At 41.7% G+C, this 20,640-nt stretch overlaps 1 protein-coding gene across 2 annotated transcripts in view; it reads left to right on the top strand.

Moving 5' to 3' along the window:
* Window positions 1-16,789: 16,789 nt before the first annotated feature.
* Window positions 16,790-20,640, top strand: part of NTRK3 (neurotrophic receptor tyrosine kinase 3) — a 453,081-nt gene continuing 449,230 nt past the window's right edge. For both annotated transcript variants that reach the window (XM_051981065.1, XM_051981066.1), the window contains exon 1: window positions 16,790-17,464. In XM_051981065.1, the coding sequence (XP_051837025.1) occupies window positions 17,217-17,464 (248 nt within the window). In that variant the 5' untranslated portion in view covers window positions 16,790-17,216. The remainder of the gene's footprint in view (window positions 17,465-20,640) is intronic.

Here is a 20,640-nt window from a genome sequence, read left to right as displayed (position 1 = left end):
ACTCTTGGGCAGCTCATTTGTGTATAAAGGAGATCTTTGCTTTCCCTTGAATAACTTCTGCTCCTCACTTGGAATCACAAAATGTTATAGCTAGAAAAGAGTTTAGAAAGTGCTTAGTTCTACCTTTTCTTTTGGGAAATTTGAGGCTCAGAGAATCAAAATGGTTTGCCTAAAGTCGTTCACTTCATTTCTTAATACAGCCGCTTCTTGGTCCTGTCTCTGAACATCCTCTTCCTCAGACAAATATACTATAGTTATGTCCTTGTGTCTCTCTCTATTCCGGAATGGGTAGCTGAGTGAGATGAACAGGTAAGGAAGGAAGTGAGGTTGGCTTGCTGTGGTCCTCAGGGCCAGACAGTCTTATTAGTGAGAGGTAAAGAGAGGTCTGGTGTTCATCTCCCACACAGGAGTTGGATCTTTGACATCAGATTCTTCCCAATCTTGAGTCTTTGGTACAAAACAATACAGACTCCAGCCATATGGAGAAGATTTAAGTAGAAGTACAGTCTCCAAGGTATGCCTGTCACTTGCCTTCCCTCCTATAATCCCTTTCCCCTACTTCTAAACTCGGAGGTTTCTTCTCACAGCTAAATGTACATTCATTGTTTTCTCTTAAAAGATGATGTGGAAATTCCCACCCAGTCTTGAGTCAGGCCAGAGGACCTATCTGGCTATAGTCTGCAGAAAACAAACACAAGACAATCCCTATTTGTTCACAATACAGAATACTGGAGCTTACTGGGCTTAGAAAATTATCCATTGTGGAAAAAGCTCAGATAAATCAACCCTCTCTACTCTATCCCAGAAGAAATATGTTCTGTATTTTTAGATATTTTCAAGCAGGTAAGTGTTCCAGAGCCTAGAAAGAGGCCCTTTCTTTGCTCTGTCCCATTCTTAGATATGTCACTGGAAGATCTTTTAGTCAATTGAGAGATGTTTTTTGGCCAGGGACTCTTTTCTTGGAGTATTATCAAATCTAACAATTCAAAGATTCATTCTCTGTTTTATCAGGAAGTTCTACTTAGTGCCTCATTTTTCCTATATGTAAAAAGGGAACAAATATCCAACTTTAATGTACTTTGCTAAATTCTAGGAAATATTATAAGGGAATATGGGTAAGAGCATATCTGATAGGGTTGTTTTTGGTGCTTTAGAGAAGGGTGTAGAAGCCCCATTGGACTAGTCATTACAGTAACCATTAACAAAATAATGCTTTAATAAAGCCCTATAGAAGGACTATAGGATTTGGAAAGTCAAGCAAGGTTTTTATTTCATGAATCTGAAATGTTTTGCCTGACTATGTATGTTTATGAGTGTGTAAAAAGATTTATGTGTACATATGTATAAACACATATGTATATGTATATTTATGCAATTTATATGTATATATTTGTATGTATCTTCATATATATTGTGTTATGGAAATTTCCATTTTATCTTAGCCTACGTGGCTATCTTTTCTCTTCTCTCTCTTTCTCTCTCACTCCTTCTCTCATTCCCTCTGTCCCTTCCTCCATATCTCTCTCTCTCTCTCTCTCTCTGCCTCTGTCTGTTTCTCTCTCTTTCTCTCTCTGCCTCTCTGTTTCTTTTTATCTGTCTCCCTCTCTCCTCTATCTCACTTTTCCCTCTCCATCCCTTCTTCTTCTCTCCCCTTCTCCACAAAAGTAATGGCTAGCAATTATATAGGGCTTTGTTTGCAAAACACTTTAAAACATTACCTCATTTGATTTTCACAACAGTTCTATTAGACTCTAATTATCCCCATTTTATAGATTAGAAAACTAAGGAAGGAGAATTTAAGTGACTTCTCTAAGATCATACAATATTCGAAATAGTATTCAACCTCGGGTCTTCCTGACTTGAGTTTTACACTCTAATGTGTCACCTGGGTGCCTCAGGAAATTCTGGCTTTGACAGCACATTTATTGCTTAGAAGATAAGTAGATAAGCTTTGATATGCAATAGGAATACTTTTGGAATCAGTAAGATACAGATTCAAATACTGCTTCAGACATTTACTAGTTCTCCAATAACTAGTCTTCATTCATCTGTAAAATGATAGAGCTGGATTAGATGGCTTCACAGCTTTAAATCTATGATCAGACTTAGAGAATTGTGCTTGGAGGTTTTAATTTAACCAGGAGTTACAACTAAAAAGTATTAAAGGTACTAAACTCTTCCTGACTCTACAACACATAATCTTTCTCTTTGTCTGTTTATCTCTCTTTCTCTTTCTGTCTCTTTTTGAATCTTTCTCTGTCTCTCTGTCTTTTTCTCTTTCTCTGTCTCTCTTGGTCTCTTTTTCTCTGTCTCTGTTTCTGTCTCTTTTTGCTTCTTTCTCTGTTTCTCTGTCTCTGTCTCTGTATCTCTGTCTCTCCCTCCTTCTCTCTCTGTCTCTTTCCATCTCTTTGTCTCTTTTTGTTTCTTTTTCTTTGTCTCTGTTACTCTGTCTATCTCTCTGTCTCTGCCTTTCTCCCATATGGAGGAAACAACATTAAAATTATAATCAGAGGACTTGAATCCCCAATCCTCTCCTGCCATAGAGCAGCTTTGGGCATGGCACGTCACTTCTTCTGGGCCTCAGTTTCCTGCTCTATAAATGAGGAGGTGGAATTAGATGATCTCCATTATCTTCTACAGCTCTTTTTCTATAATCCTGTGACTGAGACACATGCCGCTAACTGGCTTAGTAGAGAGGAACCAGAACCATTTGATTAGAGCTGGAAATGCAGGTAAATTTTGAGATAAAACTGAATATAAAATAGTAAACTGATGGGGTTCTTTTCCTAGCTTCCTATAACATTGAGAGAGGTAAGAAAGTACTGGGGGCCAGAAAGTGAGTTTTCTATTTCAAGTAATGTAGTTCATAATCCAGAGTACTCCTAGTGTTTGAGTGAAGGAAAATTTAAAATAGACTTCTCAATTAAATGTGAAGCAAGGAAAATAAACTGTACAAAAATACTTTGTATAGGTTCCCCTCCTGTCCCTCAGAATTCTTCCCCATCTAGAAGAGACCCACCCATGGATTGCAAGCTGTCCACATACACACTTACCTTTCTCTCATTTCGGGCCAAGTGTACTGCCCCATCACCTCATTTACCCACATGCATGCTCATATGTATACACACTATAATGGTAAGTACACCACCCACGTGCCATCCCTCCCCTGCACGTAGCCCACCTTCTGTACCATTATGTGTGTCTGTGTCCCCACATACTCACCCACACACCCAGGCACCCATCTGCACATACTAACCCACACAAACGGAACACTAACGAGCACTCTTCCATGGACATCACAGTACAGTACACAGCCACACACCCACTCACCTTCCTGTTTCCCCCTCCACCCCCATCCCATTCCTGCTTTCCCTCTACCCGTCCCATTCCGCCCCAGAGGCCTTTAGATCCCTATCCACTTGTTCACCTCACACAGTTACATTGCAGAGCCTTAAAAAAAAATCCCATCTGGAACCTGTTCAAAGGCTAATGTGTATCCTCTCTTAATTATTGATTTGTTTATTACAGATTTTTTGGTAGGACATTCAATGCCATTTCAGTGCCAAATTCTCCACCTCCAGTCTTTCTACCCTCTCCCCCAGCAAGTGCTAGGAAAATGGATGTCCTCTGGGTGGGAGCCTTGCTGTCCTTTTCTCCTCAGCAGACCTGATCCCAACACAATGTTGGGATGCAAAGGTTCTCCTTCATTTTCTCTTCTCCACCCAAATTGTTCCTTTTTTGATGACGATGACGTCACACTCTCCTTCCCGGTCTTTGGATGAGCCGGGTTTATCCCAGAGAGTCACAGCCCTGACAGTTAAGTGTATGTGTGTGTTGGAGGTGGGGGGGGGGCTGTCTTTTTTCAATCAGTTTCAGCTTTTCCTTTTGTGGAGAACTGTCTCTCTCTGTACACTGGCTTGCCACATCAAAACACAATTATGTCACTGAGCACCCGAGTACCTGTCATTTCCACTCGAGAGAAGAGAGATTAGATCCTACACATTAGTGTGATGGTTAACGACTCCTCACAGATCCTCTCCAATGTGGCAGCCAGTGGGTTGGGGAGGAGTCCTAGTGAGCTGGTAGAGCTATGATTAGCTTGTCAATTTCTTGGGGGCCAGAGCTCAAGGTCTGGGGTAATGTTGAGAAGACATCTCAACACAAAGTAAGGACTCCATCAAGCACACAGCAAATTCAGCTCCTGGCACTTTTTTCTTGATTCCTGGAGTGGTTTATGTGGCATTTGACTCTGGCGAAATACTATTGAAGAACCTACTCCTTGAGAGCAGAGATCTTATTTTCTCACTCTTGTCTATCTTTCTCCACTTTTGCCATCTTTGACCAGTACTGAGCAATAGGAGGGTAACATGGTGGGTAGAATATAGCAGTGAGCCTGGATTCAGGAAGTCCTGAATTCAAAACTTTCCAACTCTATGACCTTAATTAAGTCACTATACCTTGATGAGTCTGAATTTCCCCATTTGTAAAATGGAGATAATAGTTTCTACTTCACAGGATTGTTGAAAGGATCAAAGGAATGTTTTGTAAACCTCAGAGCACTATGGAAAAGCACACCGATGCTTTGAATTTACCAATGCCTCATTTCACACCAAGAATGAAGTTGATATACTATGCATAACCTACCAGTGAGATTCTATCTGCAGTTCTGTTTTGCCCAAGGACAAAGTTCTCATGCCTTAAGTCTCCAGCTGAGTCTTGACATAAAAGAAGTCTCTCCTTCTCCCACTGGCAACTCAATTTATCTTTGTTTGAGTCTCTATACCATTTCTAGTTTGTTTCAAGCTGAAGAGTTATAAGATACTGTTGCTACAGAAGCTGGAGCATATTGGGGTCATTTTGAAACTAGACTTGGGGGTTATTAGCTTCTCTCAAGACTCCCTAATGAAACATACTTTCATTCTTGTAGGAAGAAGATGCCTCAGTCCAGTCTCAGTAGACTTCCCTCCCTTTCATCTCCTTAGTGGCTGTTTGCTAGAATACACCACGACACCCACATACTCTTGCTTTGTTTCCTGTTTTGACTGACAAGCTTATATTTATTATTGCATTACTCTATAGCTCTAGAAGAGCGTTTTTCTTGTTTGGGGAATCAGCTGGGAGAGGGAAGCTGTGACTTTGACATCAATGCTCAGCCACAGTTGGAGGGCAGGGTAAAGGATATTAGACTGGAGAAATGATTCAGAGCTCTGACTCTGGTCTAATTTCAATTTATCAATCAATAAGCAAGCATCCAATCATATATAAGGAATTGGACTAGCACCACTCCAAGGTAAGACTAGGGAATCAGGCTGGAGCTAATGGGGCCAAGGATGGGGGTGGCTGAGGAGGTAGAAATATAAGTGACTGCTTATGTCGGGCTGTGTGCCTCAAGTCATGTCTGTGGAAGAGTGTGTGAACATTTGGGTGGGTCAGCGAGTGTATTATGTGTAGAGAGTGCTGGGTTTAAAGTCAGAAGACCTGAGTTCACTCCTTAAATGTTAAAATTGTCAACTTTGTATCCTTGGGCAAGTCACTTAACCACTCCAGATCTGCTTCCTCATCTACTAAAAAGAGGTGGGAGAGGAGGGAGCTGGGAATAGATAAACTTTTTTAAGTCCCTTCCAGCGCCAAGTCTATGATGTTTTGAACATATAAATTTCTATTTCCCAATGATGTTATGTTTAACTTCATGAAATTATTCATAGCAAGCTCTTCTTTTGTTTTCCCATAGCTCAAGATATTGTATGGGAACCATGGGGCTTTTTGAAAGGAATAGATCTGGTTATAAAGAAGGGATTTCTTGGCTCATATTGGTCATGGCTTATATGGTTTGAGATTTGATGCCTTAAGGTCTTTTACTTCAGGGTTTTAGGGACCTACGTTTGGGGAAATTCCCTTTCCCGAGAGGATAGAAACCAGAGACAAAATACAAAAAGATGAGAGAGGAAGGGCCAGAGGAAGTTGTTATTATAGGAATAAAGGTATAATGGAAAGAAAGGGAGAGAGGATTTAAGGGATTTGGAAATAATAGGGGTTCCCATAAGAGTTGAAGTAGTCAGATGATGCAGCAGATAGACTGCTGAACCTGGAGTCAGAAAGATTCATCTTCTTGAATTCACATCTGGCCTCAGATACTTATTGGCACATGACTCTGGACAAGTCACTTAAATCTGTTTGCCTCAGTTTCTTCATCTGTAAAAGGAGCTGGAGAAGAAATAACAAACCAGTATTTTTGCCAAGAAAAGTCTAAGTAGAGTTAGGAAGAGTTTCACACAAAGGAAAATGAGTAAACAACAATAACACATGAGTAGTAAAGAAACCATTTTGTGACAAGGAAAAAGCAGGAAACCTGCTAGAATTAATTCTGGAGAAAGTTAATGAAGAATATTTGTCTCCTTCAAAGCCAGTGTTTAGTGGATGTTTCAGAATGAAGATCAACTCCATGAAGAATGTCAAGTCATTTCACATGATTGTAGCCCCTGTAGCCAGATTTCCAGGGGATTAAGCCCCTATACTTCCCTTTCTATAGTGGAAAAGTTTTAAAAAGCTGCATCTCACAAGTCATTAGGTAGATTACCTGGCAACCAACCTTAACTTTATTGAGTGAACACTATGATGTATCTGCCAATAAACTAATGCAGTCTCATGTTATAAAAATAGAATTATGGTATCTGAATGAAGGAAAGAAATAGTCCCAGTGTATTCTATACTAGTCAGATAACATTTGGGCAATGTATTCAGTTCTAGGCAATACATTTTAAGAGGAACATTGAAAAATTGGAGCATATTCAGGGAATAGTAACCATGATGGTCAAGGGCCTGGAAACTGTCAAAAGAAAAATGGTTGAAGGAACTAAGGATCTTTATTTTGGAGAAAAGAAGAATTGTACTAAATAGGAGATATGTCTTTAAATTTATGAAGAACCATTACATGGAAAAAGTAGTAGATAGTCTTTGTGGTTTCACTGAACAGAAGCAGAATCATTTATTGGAAATTACACGAAGGCATTTTTTTTTCAGTTAAAAAAAAAAAAGATAGTTCAGTTAATTAGAGTTTTCCAAAATAGGATGGACAGCTTCATGAGGCAGTGAACTCAGCACTAGAGGAAAAGTGGAAGCTAAATGACTATCATGGTTTCTGTAGAAGGAATTCCTACAGGGAATGTGAGGCTGATACATTATTTCGAGCACTAAACACAGAATCAGGAAAACATGGATCCACATTCTTTCTCTTACACTATCTAACTATGTGACTGAATAAATCACTTAACTGCTCTGTACCTTAATTTACTCATCTGGAAAATGAGAGAGATTTAATGGTTTTTAAGGTCCTTTTCATCTCTAAATTGATAGTTCTATGACTTATACAGTTCCTTCCCTTCTATGTTTCATGTAGTTTGCAGATTTTCTAGGCTGGTGTTGTGCATTCTTTGCATCTAGTCGTACTTGTAAATCATATCCAAAGAGTATGTATGGTTCCTTGGGCTAGAAGAACTAAAAAAAAAAGAAAAAAGGAGCAGGTGAGCAGCCATCATTTTTGGTTCCAAAAGACAAAGACAAAGACAACATCCTCTTTAGCATAAAGCTTTCCCAAATTCTTTTGCCTGTGCTTCAGCAAATGAGACTTTAATTTGTTGGTTTTCCATTTCCTCTTAATACCTATTTAAATGTGTATGTACGAGCTTCCTGGTAATTGCCTGTGTCAGTGAAAATTAGAGCAGATTTGGTGATTTCTTGCTGTGATCTCTCCTTATCTCGGCCAATATTTTGCCTCCTCTTCTCTGGGCCTATGGATGTAGAGACAATCCCTTGTATCCCTATCTTCCTGAGCTAGTGACATCTGTTTTTTTGGTTTTGTTTTTTGTTTTTTTAAAGAGGATCCAGGATGATCTCTAGGGAAGAACACTAGGGAAGGAAGTTGATTCTCTTTCCTTGCTGAGGAAGGTCTAGGTGGGCTAGGATGAGCCATCCATGGTGCTGATTTGTGGAAGGAAATGGAAGGGAGCACAACTGGTCTGACTTGAGTCAGCCATTGGATGTGGATGAAAAAGGCCCCTTTAGTTCTTTCCTTACTCCAAGACCACCTTAATCCTCAAAATTATGAATGATAAATATGGAAGCACATAGTGCTAGATACTGAAGAGGGCATAAAAAAACTTTGGCTGCCCTCTTGTAAATATAGGAACATAATTTTATAGTTGGAAAAAAAATTCAAAACACTTTACCTCAAAAAAGTTAAGTGAATTGCCTATGGTGATAAAACTGGCTATAGAAGAGCTGAACTAGACCTCAAGTCTCCTGGCTTACAAGTTTATTTCCATGATACCACTAAGTCTCTATGAAGCAATGAATCTTAGATTAGATTGGACAATGTATTTGGTGATGTAAGTAGCCTGGGAAGGGAGTGCTAGTTTGAGAAATGATTTCAGGGAGGAGGACATTTTCATCCTCATCATCTAATTAGGTTAGGCTCTCCTGGAGTAGGTGGATTTCTCCAGGGCTTTGAAAGAAGGGCTAAAAGGAGGAGGTGGTTATATGCATGTAGAATTGTGGCAGAAGGCACAGAGTTGGGGATAAGAGAAAAAGGAACAACTGGCAAGGAGAAAAGGGCTTAATTTTACAGTAAAGGGAACAGGTGGGAGAGATGGAGAGAGGTAGGAGGTGATAAAGGCAGGGGTGGACTGATGGAGCACTTTGAATCCAAGTGTCGAGTAGGCTGAATTGGAAATGGACAGTAAGGATGTGGTAGAAGACTTCAGAGAGGAGGCTGATCATGTGGTATAATGAAAAGAGCACGGAAATGGAATGGAGGATACCTAGGTTACTATCTCAGTTTTCTTACTAACTAGCTGTATGATTTCCTGGACTTTAATTTTCTTATACGGAATAAGAGGAGTAAATCTCTTCCAGCTCTGATTTTTATTTTCCGTCTCTGTGTGTTTTAAGCATGGCAAATGACATTCACTAGGATAAAGAGAGGGTGAGCAGATGGAGAAAATGATTGTGCTTCCAGTATGAGCTTGGAATGGGCACCAAAGGCTGTAATAGAACTGAGAACAGACAGAAAGGGATCCCATGTGTACCCAGGTACTGCCTGTTGAGTTAGTATACTAGATCCTCTGTAAGAGCTCACCCAAACAAGGCTTCTCTAAGGAGAAACCTTTGGGATTTGGTATTCATCCCTAGGATGTGGGAGACTGAGTGTATTTGCGATACTTGAGGCTCACTCCAGATTTGTGTACTTTGTTTGGTAAGATCAGAATGGAAATGTTTGAATGAAGCAAAAACTTGTAAAAAGCCTACTATGTGCAAAACATTGCAGATACAAATAAACAACAACAGCAACAACAAAAACAACATAGCTCACTCATTATCTTTTATTGGAAGTTATATAGAGAAATATTTTAGTTATCATGAGGAAGAAGTTTTTAAACCAATCATTGAGACTTCAAATGGAATGTGAGGTTTCAGGAAATGGAGATTTCATCACAATGTGAAAAATAATCTTTGTCCTTGAGAAATTTATATTCTATTGGGAGGTGCATAGGATCATAGATATAGAGCTGCTATGGTGGATCGAGTGCTGAACTTGGAATGTAAAAGTTGTCTCTGACAACTTATTAGCTGAGTTACTCTGGGAAAGTCATTTAACCTCACAGTTCCTTTTCTTTTTATAAAATGTGTGTGTGTGTGTGTGTGTGTGTGTGTGTGAAAGAGAGATAGACAGAGAGAAAGAGAGAGACAGAGACACAGAGAGATGTACACAGAGAGAGACACAGAGACACAAACACACAGAGAGAGACAGACACAGAGAGACAGAGACAGAGAGAGAGAAAGAAAGAAAGAAAGAAAGAAAGAAAGAAAGAAAGAAAGAAAGAAAGAAAGAAAGAAAGAAAGAAAGAAAAAGAGAGAGAATGAGGATAATAGTACCTACCCTTACAGGGCTACTCTAAGAATCAAATGAGATTATATATGTAAACAATTTGTAAATCTTAAAATACTATATAACTTTAGCTGTGATGGTAACATAGCCAAATCTAAATCTTTCATTTTTTCAGATGAGGAGACTGAGGACCAGGGAGGCTTGAATGACCTATCTAAGTTCTTGCATATATGGATATGCATTTGTGGTAGGATTTTAACCTAGGATCTTTGACTTCAGAACCTTAATGTTTTTATACTGTGTCATGTCACTCCTAAGATAAGGAGTAGAAATTATATTTTTGGGAGGAATCTTGTAAGAGTCTCAACAATGAGAAAGTGTGTTATTAAATACTTGGCTTTCTCCAGTGTTTCTTTTTCAAATGGTCTTATCAGGTACCCTTCCCAACATTCTGACTACCAAGGCCTTAATCCTTTCTAGTCCCTGTGAAATGGAACTTTATTACTTTGAGCTAGGCTAGGGTAAAAGAACATAGACTGCTTCCTCAGTTCTTTGAGGCACAGTCAGAACTCACCCTTGTGCAGGAGTCCTCAGAGCTTTCTCACTTAGAAGGAGAGAATGGATATGTTGATGGATCAAACACTGACACAGAACCTATTCCTGGGGAATAGGGGGCTGGGTTTCAGCTGCATTCCTCTTTGATGTTCCTGTGAGTTGGTTGGCTCAGGCAGACCTGAAGGAAACAAATGTGCTCCAGTGACAGCACAGGGCTGTGTAGCTGCTTTGCTTTTTGATTTTTTTATCCATCTCAATTACTCACACTTGCTAGTGACTCAACATGGAGCTCTCTGAGTCAAGATTGAAGCCAGACCCCACCCTAAGGCAAGGGAGTAGAATGGTGCTTCATTGAGGAGCTGTCCTTCCACAGAAATAGAGAAACTAGCACCCAACCCATGGAGGTTTCCCCTCAGTAGCCAGCAGGTGCCTAGTAACTCTGAATATGGTAGTCTGCATCTGTTCTTTATTTTCCTTCTGGAATAAGTAGGATATTTAGAGCGATTGGAGTGAATCTTCCTCATACTGCCCCCTTTCTCTCCCCCCCCCCAATGTCTGTCTGAGCTTTTAAAGACAATTTTAAGCTTTTTAAAGACTTTTTTAGCTGGAAGGATGGAGTGGAAAACTAGAAGGAGTCCCAATAGGAAGACAATTTACAACAGTTTGGGGGTTTGTGGCAACTTTATATAATTTCTTGATAGCTGAAGATTTATTTGAAGCCCTGTGAAGTTCATAGATAATGTTAGAGATAATAGGAGATGTAGAGATTGTCTAACCCAACTGTAGAAGGTCATCTAGATAAAAAGACTTATCATAGGTACAGTAGCTAGTAAACTGACTTTAACTACAGAGCTTTACAGTCCAGTAGCTTTTGGTGTGATCTGAGACCCATAGCTCTTGGTGTTAGGATGGGCTAGAATACTTTATTTTTGAGTTACAAGAATGGATTTTAAATAGAAAGAAATGAAGGTTATGGGGAGGGGAGAAAGGAAAGTTGTCATGTACTTATTAGAAGTAGAAAACTCAAGTATAGGTCAAAGTCACCATTTCTAGTCAAGAACATTGACTTAAGATATGTAGGGTTATCAGGGGGATATGGATTCCAAAGATTAGGGAAAGCAACATAACTATTCTTGAAAAAATATGGAAAAATAGACTTTGTCATAATATCTAAGTCTTGGGCCTATAAACTTAAGGGACAGTCTCTGAGTCATTGTTTCCATTTTGGAAACTTTATTTCATTTCAAGGGCCACTTGGATACTTGATTTGTCTTGCTCTTGTCTCCAGGATTTTGCAGATTATAATGTAATGTGTGTAAAAGTCATTTTCCTGATATATATTTACCATGAACAACTGCTCAAGTGAATTAATATCTTCCTGTGCTTGAGCAGTCAAATGTACCTATAACCTCTACTTTCTTATATTTGTCCATAGGACATAGTTGTGATGTGGCACCAAGACCACTTTGTGGTTTCCCAGACAGTTCCCCAGTGGCTTCCAGAAGGCAAGGATATGTGCTTATGCTAGATCCTTTGTTTTGGTCCCCATAATATTTTTGAGAGTAGCATTGCTTTGAGACCTCAGAATTCCTTCATTCTTATCCTTGCTTCCTTTTCCTAGAATTTCATGCTTTAAAAAATAGATGATGTTTCTACTCCTGTGCAGAAACCTTTACAACAATCTTTTCAACATAGTCTTTGATGCTCATGGCAACTTTATATTAATTGATTCTTAGTCATGGAATTCATAAAGTCTGAATGTTAGAGGAGAAAAAAGCAAATTTAGAGATTATTCAATCCAATTTCCTCATTTTACAGAGGAGAAACTGAGGCTCAATGAGACGAAGTGGTCTGCCCCAGACCATTTAGTTAGTAAACAGCAGGGTTTTGACTCAGGTCTTACTCTAAGGCAAGGCTCTTTCCACTACACCATATGCCTCACCCACCTAACTAATTAGTGATGGTGTGTTGATGGAAGCACGAACTAGATTGTACAGGTTTACTGGAGGATCATAGATTTAGGAAAAAACTGGGAAGAGAAAGCTTAAGTGACTTGTGCAGATTTATACATACTAAATAGCAGGTGTGGGATCTGAATCCAAGTCTTCTTACTCCAAATCTATTGCTCTTTTAATTATAAAAGAGCAATTTTCTTTTTCAGATGTAGACTGAAATGGTAGATAGACAGTTAGTGATGGAAGTTAAAATGGCACCAACAAGTGACGAATTCCTGGCCACAATCTTGTCTGTTTCTACAGGGGTCCTTAATAGCACAAATGGCATGGAGAGAACTGAACCTGGTTTTTATATGAAAACTTCACAAATCTGTGGGGAAGGTGAAATCTTACTATGATGGCCCAAGTTATAACATTTTTGTATCATAATAGAAGTCATTGAAGGAACTGGGGATATCTAATTTGGAAAAGAGAAGGTTTAGTGAGAATAGGATAACTGTGTCCAAAAGAGATATCTTATGGAAGATAAATTAGATTTCCCCTGTTTGGTCTCAGAAGTCAAAGCCAGGAGCAGTGGGTGGCAGTTGTAAACAGATAATTTAGGCTTACTATTGGGAAAAACTAGAGCCATCCAAAAATGGAATGAGTGGCTTTTAGAAGTAGTAGATTACTCTTGTTGGAGGTCTTCAAGTACACATTAGAGTACGGATTTCCTTTGTGTATCATCTCCCAATTCTGAAATTTTGTGATTCTGTAGACAACTTTTTCAGATAAGGAAAAAAAATCAAGGCAATGTCACCTATACAGTTATCTATGTTCTCTATACAGTTATCTATGCAGGTTAGTTTTGTGAATAGGGAACCTTCTTTGGGACCATCAACTTCTCCCCTTTCCTTAGATCAGATGCTACTGGCTTTTTTTTTTTTTTATAGGAGCCCTTAAGCTTTACTTTGCTTTTAGGAAACTTGGGTATGGTCTTGCCTTCTGTTGATCCAAAGGGATTCATTAACATAGGGTTTTTTCCTTTCTTTCTTTTAAAGACATTTTCCTAAGAACTCAATTGTCAACAAAGACTAGAAATGAAATCAAATTGTCCTTCAAAACCATAGGGAATGCTGAACTCAGACTTCATTCTTCCTAGAACCTGGCGGCATTTAAAGGATGGAAAATAGACAAGATGAGAGAGAGTTTCTTTTTTGTCAATGGAGACTTAATTCTTTGGGGCTGACTTGGGAAATTCAGACATGGAAAGCTGCCAAGTCCCACAGGCTAACATCCCAAACCTGTTTGTGCTTTGGATTCCTTGATCCATATTGTCCCATTTAATTATGTAAGGACATCTGCTGAGACCTTTCTCCTTTTCCTCTATTTGATGCTGGGTCCCTAATCCCAACCTTATTTCTTTTAATTTCACAGGAACAGTAACCTGCTCCCAACTAATTTCTTTGACTCCAAGATCATACCAACTCATAGTATTTTAAAGTTAGAGGAGACTTTAGAGATGGTTAAAACCACATTTCTTACAGGAGGAAACAGGCTCAGAGAAATGATAACTTGCCAAGGTTTTGTAGCTAGTTAGTGACAAACTGTGATTAGAATCCAAGCCTCTAGACTTCAAGACCAGGTTTCTTAAGGTTTCATTCCTACTATAAAGCTCTTCTCTAGGTTGATGTCTAAACTCAAGCATCCTCTATGCCATTTTCTATTTCAATTAAAAAATTGTGTTCCCTGGATTCTTAGCTGGTATTTTCACCAACTCTCCACAGGCTCTTTTAAGATTTCTATTTTATTCTAACATCCAGGCACTCCCCCGTCTGCTCTGGCAATGTTAAAAAAAAATCATAATTTTTAAAAGTGCTCCCCCTACCATCTCCAACAACCATTTTATTTCAAGGATGAATTAGAGACTGAGGGAAACTAAAACTGATACTAAACTTAGAACTGATTTGCATTCATCATTTGGGGGATACTCTCAACTACTGATATATAGCTGGTGGAAGAAGATGGTTCCCAGATATAATGTCTGTTGCTGTCTCACAGAACTGGAAAAATTCAATATGCAGCCGTGCCTCAGTTTCTCTTTCTGAAAAAGAATGCACTAAAATTCACAGTGCATGTTGAAGACGTTGAGACTACCCCCTGCTCTTTATAAAAGGGCAGGTATGGGGTCAAAGGTTCCCATCTTCACAATGAATTAATTTTAGATTTTAAGGAGGATTCATTCATTGTCGCCTCCTGCTGGTGAGAAGCCAAAAATAAAAGACGTGTGACTCAGGCCATGAAGGCCATAGCAAGCACCCCTAATTCGACATCACTGGCACAGGGTTAGTTAGGGGCCCCGGATAAAATCCTCACTGAGGGGGAAGGATATAGAACATGACATGCAGCCAAGAAAGTGCCTTTTATAGGCATGTTCTCAGTTCCCTTTTCCTTCCAAGTTTGCTCTCTGCGACAGTGCCACTCTCAGAACCTCTGATGCTGTGGATCTGCCTTGGGGTTTGGCTGGTAGGACTCTACACCCTCCCCCCCATCCCCCGCCGGCTAGTTGCATGACCAGCATTGGAATCCACCAGAGGGGGAGAAAAGAAATACACCCATACATTGTAGCCAGTTGAATCCAGTTCATTTTGCTTCTCTTACTTTCTCTTTTCTTAAGTGGAAGGAGGAGATGTCTTTTCCCTGAGTGTAAATAGTGTGTTGTCTGCTGCAACTCCCCTAACCCTTCGCCTCTCTCGCTCCCGGTAATATCATTGCTCTATTTTTCCTCTGCAAACAGATGCCAGCCACTTCCCTGGTGTTCAAAACAAAAATATTTCCCTATGTTACAAGGAGCACAGACCCTCTTCCACTCCTCACTACCCATGAGAGAACCTCGATTCTTGAAGAAATCTGAAGGCATTAATCAGAAAGGTGTGTCTGGAGAAAAATTGTGCTTGTATTTTATCCGGGGGCAGGGGTATTCTAGGAAAAGACACCGAAATGAGGATAGGGAAAACAATCTCTTTGCCCAGGCACAGAGCACAAGGCTACGGAAAAGCCGAACAAATTAAATAGGGCTCTCTGATCTGGTGGGGGGTTTGTGCTTGCCAAAAAATGCACTATGCATCTCAATTCGCTCTGCTGTTCATCTCACACACGGCTCTCCTGATGCCATTTCTGCCCTCGGATCGCAGTCTTTTCAGCACTCGGTTCTTCCTTTTCCATTACTGTTCACGTATGATCGAGGACTATACATACAGCAAAGGAACATCAGGGGGCTAGAGAAGTCCCCCTTTCCTAATAGAAAGCCCCGAAGAACACAGTCAGCCAGTGAACCAGCCACAGGCACTGTACTCTCGCTCATTCCAGCGACAGACCCTTTTTATTATGGACATCATTATTAATAGTAATAGCAAGTCCTCTCGTTCTAAACTAGTCTCTTCACTGGTTCCTAGATCGCTCCAGGCTCTCTACTTTCTACTCTTCAATATTCTGGTCTATACAACTAAAAAGCACGATTTTCTCAACCCCCTCCTCCCCGCCTCCCGCCCCCGGCCTTTTCGTCCCCCTCCCTGGAAGCCTTTTGCATCTGCGCCCCTGTTAACTTCACTTCCTTCTTTTAGTCCGGATTGCAGCAAAATCTCGGAGCGCCAGGGCCAAAAAGTGAAGCCCATAGAAGCTTTCTCCCATATCCCCCCTCCCAACCTCCCCTAACTCCCCATCAGTCCCAACCATTGCAATCCCAACTGGAACTTTTCCCCCATCCTGTTTCTGTTTCCCTATGTCTTCCGTCTTCAGCTGAGAAGCCGCCGCCACCGCCGCCGCAGCTGCCGCTGCCGTTGCTGCTGATAGTGGTGGTGGTGATGGTGGTGGTAGTGGTAGTGGAGAGAAGCAAAGAGTGAGTGAGAGGGTGGAGAGAGGAGAGGAGAAGAGAGGAAAGGAAAGGAGAGAAGAAAATAGGAGAGAAGAGAACAGGGGAGAGGAGGGAAGGGGAAAGGAGAGAAGAGGGGAGGGGAAAGAAGCAGAGAGGAGAAGGGAGGACTGACCGAGAGAGGGGCGTGGGGAGCTGGGGAAGGGTGGGGGGAGATTCCGTTCTCTTGCTACTCCCAGCAGAGGAGGGGAAGGCGGGTAACTGGGGGTGGAATGGGGGAGGGAGGAGGAGGGAGGGGAAGGAGGGAGATGAGGAAGACGGTCCGATAACCCATCCCTTTCGGAAGGCAGCACTTGTCCATTTTTGCTGGCGCGCTGCAAGGCATTTGCTGTTGCTGCTGCTGCTGCAGCTCGGACTGCATCTTCCTCCTCCTCCTCCTCTGCTCCCGACGAGTGTGTGTGTGTGTGTGTGTGTGTGTGTGTGTGTGTGTGTATGCGCGCGCGTGTATGTATGCGTGTGTGTATGTGTGTGTGTGTGTGTGTGTGTGTGTGTGTGTTTTGCAGGTGTGTCAGTTTTAATTCTGCCCAGTAGGTGGGACTTGGTGACTTTAGCACCATTTTTTTAAATTTTTTTTTTTTTTTTTGCCTCCCCATCTTCTGTTGCAATCCTCACAAGTATCAGAGTCAGAGAGAGCGGCTTGATTACCAACCTGGAATCAACAAGGCAGCAAAGAAGACCTATCCACCATGCATTTCAGACCGCTACTGTAGGGGAATTACCGCGTATCTTCCCGGCGGCCACGATGGTTCCATCCGCTGGAGGATTTTGCATCTGATCACTCGGCGTTCCAAAGGCAGAATCCCCCCCCTCCCCCTCCCTTCCCCCCTCCCTCACTGTCTTTGTTTCCTTCCCCCCTTCTCCCCCCACCCCCTCCTCTCCTCCTCCTCCTCTTTTTTAGAAGCAGCAATCGGAGATGGATGTCTCTCTTTGCCCTACCAAGTGCAGTTTCTGGAGGATTTTTTTGCTGGGAAGCTTCTGGCTGGACTATCTGGGTTCGGTGCTGGCTTGCCCTGCGAACTGTGTCTGCAGTAAGACAGAGATCAATTGCAAGAATCCCGATGATGGGAATCTTTTTCCCCTCTTGGAAGGGCAGGATTCAGGGAACAGTAATGGCAACGCCAGCATCAATATCACGGACATCTCAAGGAATATCACTTCCATGTAAGTCAGTACCCCGGTCCTCTTGCTTTGCTCTCCCCTCTTCTCTCCCTCCCCAACCCCCCAGCGACTTACAGCTCACAGTAGTGTTTTGTGGCGTGTGTGTGTGTGTGTGTGTGTGTGTGTGTGTGTCTTTTGCCAGGGAAGATGCTAACGCAGTTTGCGTATTTCCAGGTGACTCCAGCCCGGGCTGTGAATGATCTTGTTATTTACTTGGTTTTTCCCAGCTCAGATTGTGATTGCGTCTCTTACAGCACCCTTGCCTGCCCTCTGCCCTCGCCCCCACCCTCATTATCATTCCAAGGAAGAGAATCGAATTTTCTGCCCCCACTAAATAGCAACAGTTTGGCCATGCTTAAGTAGGATAAAGTGAATGAGGTTTATTTAATTCCTCAGCGGTAGCAACAGCAGCAGCAGTGGCTGCTTAAGCTGGGAGAGCAGGAGCCAGACTTCTAGCTGTTCTAGATGAGCCTCAAGGTTTAACTGTTTCCTTTTTGAGGGATGAAACAAGCAGAAAAAAAGCCCGACATTGATAAGCAAACAAGTTTTCAGCTCTCTGGGCTTTTAGAGACTTCAGATGTGGATAGGATGTCATTCGTTGGCCACAGATACATAGATCTTTACCCTCTCCACCTCCTGATATTTTCCACCCCAGGTTCCCACGTTTTCATCTCACCACCTTTTCCCACAGGACTCTGATTCCTGGGACCCACAAATTATCTACCTTTTAAGTGTTTTTGGTTTTAAGATCCCCTCCAAAGGACTGGGTTTTGTGGGGAATGGAGGTAGAAGGGGAAAGGGCAGAGTGTGTGTGTGTGTGTGTGTGTGTGTGTGTGTGAGAGAGAGAGAGAGAGAGAGAGTGTGTGTGTGTGTGTGTAACTGTCATTTAAACATCCTGAATCTATTTATTTGGAATATTGAACTTTGAGTGATATTTGCCTGGTTCAGCTTCATCTGAATCATACTTCTGGCTCATATTTGGGGGGCACAGTGGCCTTTTCCCTTTCTTCAAACTCTGTGTGTGTGTGTGTTTGTTTGTGTAGGGGGTTGAGAGAAAGAGAGGGGGCAAGAGCGATGGAGTCTACTCAATTGGCTTTTTATTTTTGTGGCTGATCTAGTGAGTGAACTCCAATTCTTATTATCTTGATGAAAATAGAAATGTGATCATTTAGGGAAATTACTTCTCACTACTCAGATCCTGGAACTCCATACATGGGTGGAATTCTTTTTCTTGATAGCAAATCCAAGAAGGATTTGGACTGAAGTCACAGAGGATGTTGGGGGGGAGGCAAATTTCTGGGTTACTTTTCCAGTCAATCTTTAACCATTCCAGATCAGTAAGTGGGCAAAATGCTTTGGATCTCATCCTTTCTAGAGATCCTCTTCTGCTTGGTCACAGTGTAATTGCTGCAAAGCCAGGAAAGAATTGCAGCTCTGTTCTCTTAAAAGCCCAGCCTTGTCACCTTCTTTGGCTAATGGTTCCTCCACACATGTAGGCTTGCTGTTCACAGACCTAGGGAACAGCATAGCCAAAGAAATGTCCCTGATTCCTGCCCCAGGAAATGAGATTGACCCATATCTGTGTTCTATCCACCCACTCCCATATTCCCCTCCAAACCCAGCTTGAAATGAAAAGAAAAAACAACAAGGTTGGCAGGGAGGGAAGAAGGGGAGGGGGCAGGACAAGCAGAATGGATGGAACTTGCTGGTCGGTCCATGGTTTCTCTTCTCTGCCCCTCCCTCCCTTCATATCACAGAATTCTCAGGATTCAGTAAGGGGTGGGGGTATAGAAAGGGAATCCTGATTTGCTTGGCTCCTCAGAGAAACTCAGATTTGGGGACATCTTGGGCAAGGATGATGGTCGGGGTTTCAAACCCTTGGTCCATACTGAAGAGTGGGAGCATTGCATTGTCCAGAGGGCAGGAGAGAATGGACCCCTGGGCAGCTCAATGTCAGCTCTTGGAAGCAGCTGAGATGGCTTTCAGTTTGCTCCCCGCATGTGGGGATGTGTGTATTTGTAGGAAAGCTGCTGGGAGAGATACTATTATGTAGGTTCTTTATATCCAGACAATGCTGTTTACTGCTTTGAAAATGAAAAAAATATGCCAATAAAACAGCCAGGGAGGGAAGAATATCCAGTACTGAAGGGAGGAGTTGGGTGTTGAGAGTTAGGGTAAAGGATCCTTTTAAAGTTGGAAATAATGCTGCTGGAAGAGTTGGTGATGGAAAGGGGACTGGTATATTTGTCACAGTTGTTTCATCTCAGCTCCACAGCTGAATGTCCTGTAGAGTGAGGAGAGGGGAGATGAGGTATGAGTGACACTGTGACTGGGAGGGGAATATTGCCCCAGGACTCCTCTTGGACAGAAATCAAAGGCCCCCTTTCTCCCAAGTCAGTCCTAATACCCATTTGGGGATATCACTCAGGATTTGGTTTCTAGGAAACTGGCCTGATGGATGGATTTTCTGTTGGGTTGGCCAGTGGAGGACTATCATGGATCAACTCATTTAAAGTCCAGTGAGTACACTGTTAGTATTTATTTTTCACTCTCCTGGGGAGGGAGCACTGTTTTAGAGATAGTGTTAAAGCTAAGATAAACAGGGGAATCCAGGCCCACATAAATGCCAGGAGAGTCCTGGAAAGGTTGGCAGGGGAAAGAGAATGGAGGGGAATAAAGGAAGAGAAAGGAAAATGCCTGATAGTGATCTTCCTTATTCTCCACAATCTTCAAGCAGACAAGCTTCTCCAAATCCCGTCCTGAGGAAAGGACTTCAGCTGAAGGATGTTGAAGGAGAAAGTCTCCTTATTCTGTTTTTGTGATTTTTATTATATATAATCTGGAACATATATATGTGTGAGTGGGAGATGGAGTAAGTGGGACTCCCAGGCCCTGTCCCAGACCCCACCCCAGGCCCAGGGTCTTGGTGTTGGTTTAGGGATAGACTATATAAAAGGCTTCAAGGGTGGTGGATGCCCAGTAATTATCTTATTAGTTGTTGATGCCAAAGGAATTTCTCTAAGTGACTTTGATATAGTTCACTTTGGGGATGGGAAAGAGGCTGAGGTAGAAAGGTCAAGTTTAAACTCACGGCTTCTAGGCTGGCTTTAAGTCCAGGCTTGCGAGAGCCAGATGTGGACAATTTTTTAGCTTCATCTTATGTTTCTTGACTTGGGGTG

Source organism: Antechinus flavipes, chromosome 2, assembly GCF_016432865.1.
Source record: "Antechinus flavipes isolate AdamAnt ecotype Samford, QLD, Australia chromosome 2, AdamAnt_v2, whole genome shotgun sequence".
NCBI lineage: Eukaryota > Metazoa > Chordata > Mammalia > Dasyuromorphia > Dasyuridae > Antechinus > Antechinus flavipes.
This window is presented reverse-complemented; position numbering and strand designations above follow the sequence as displayed.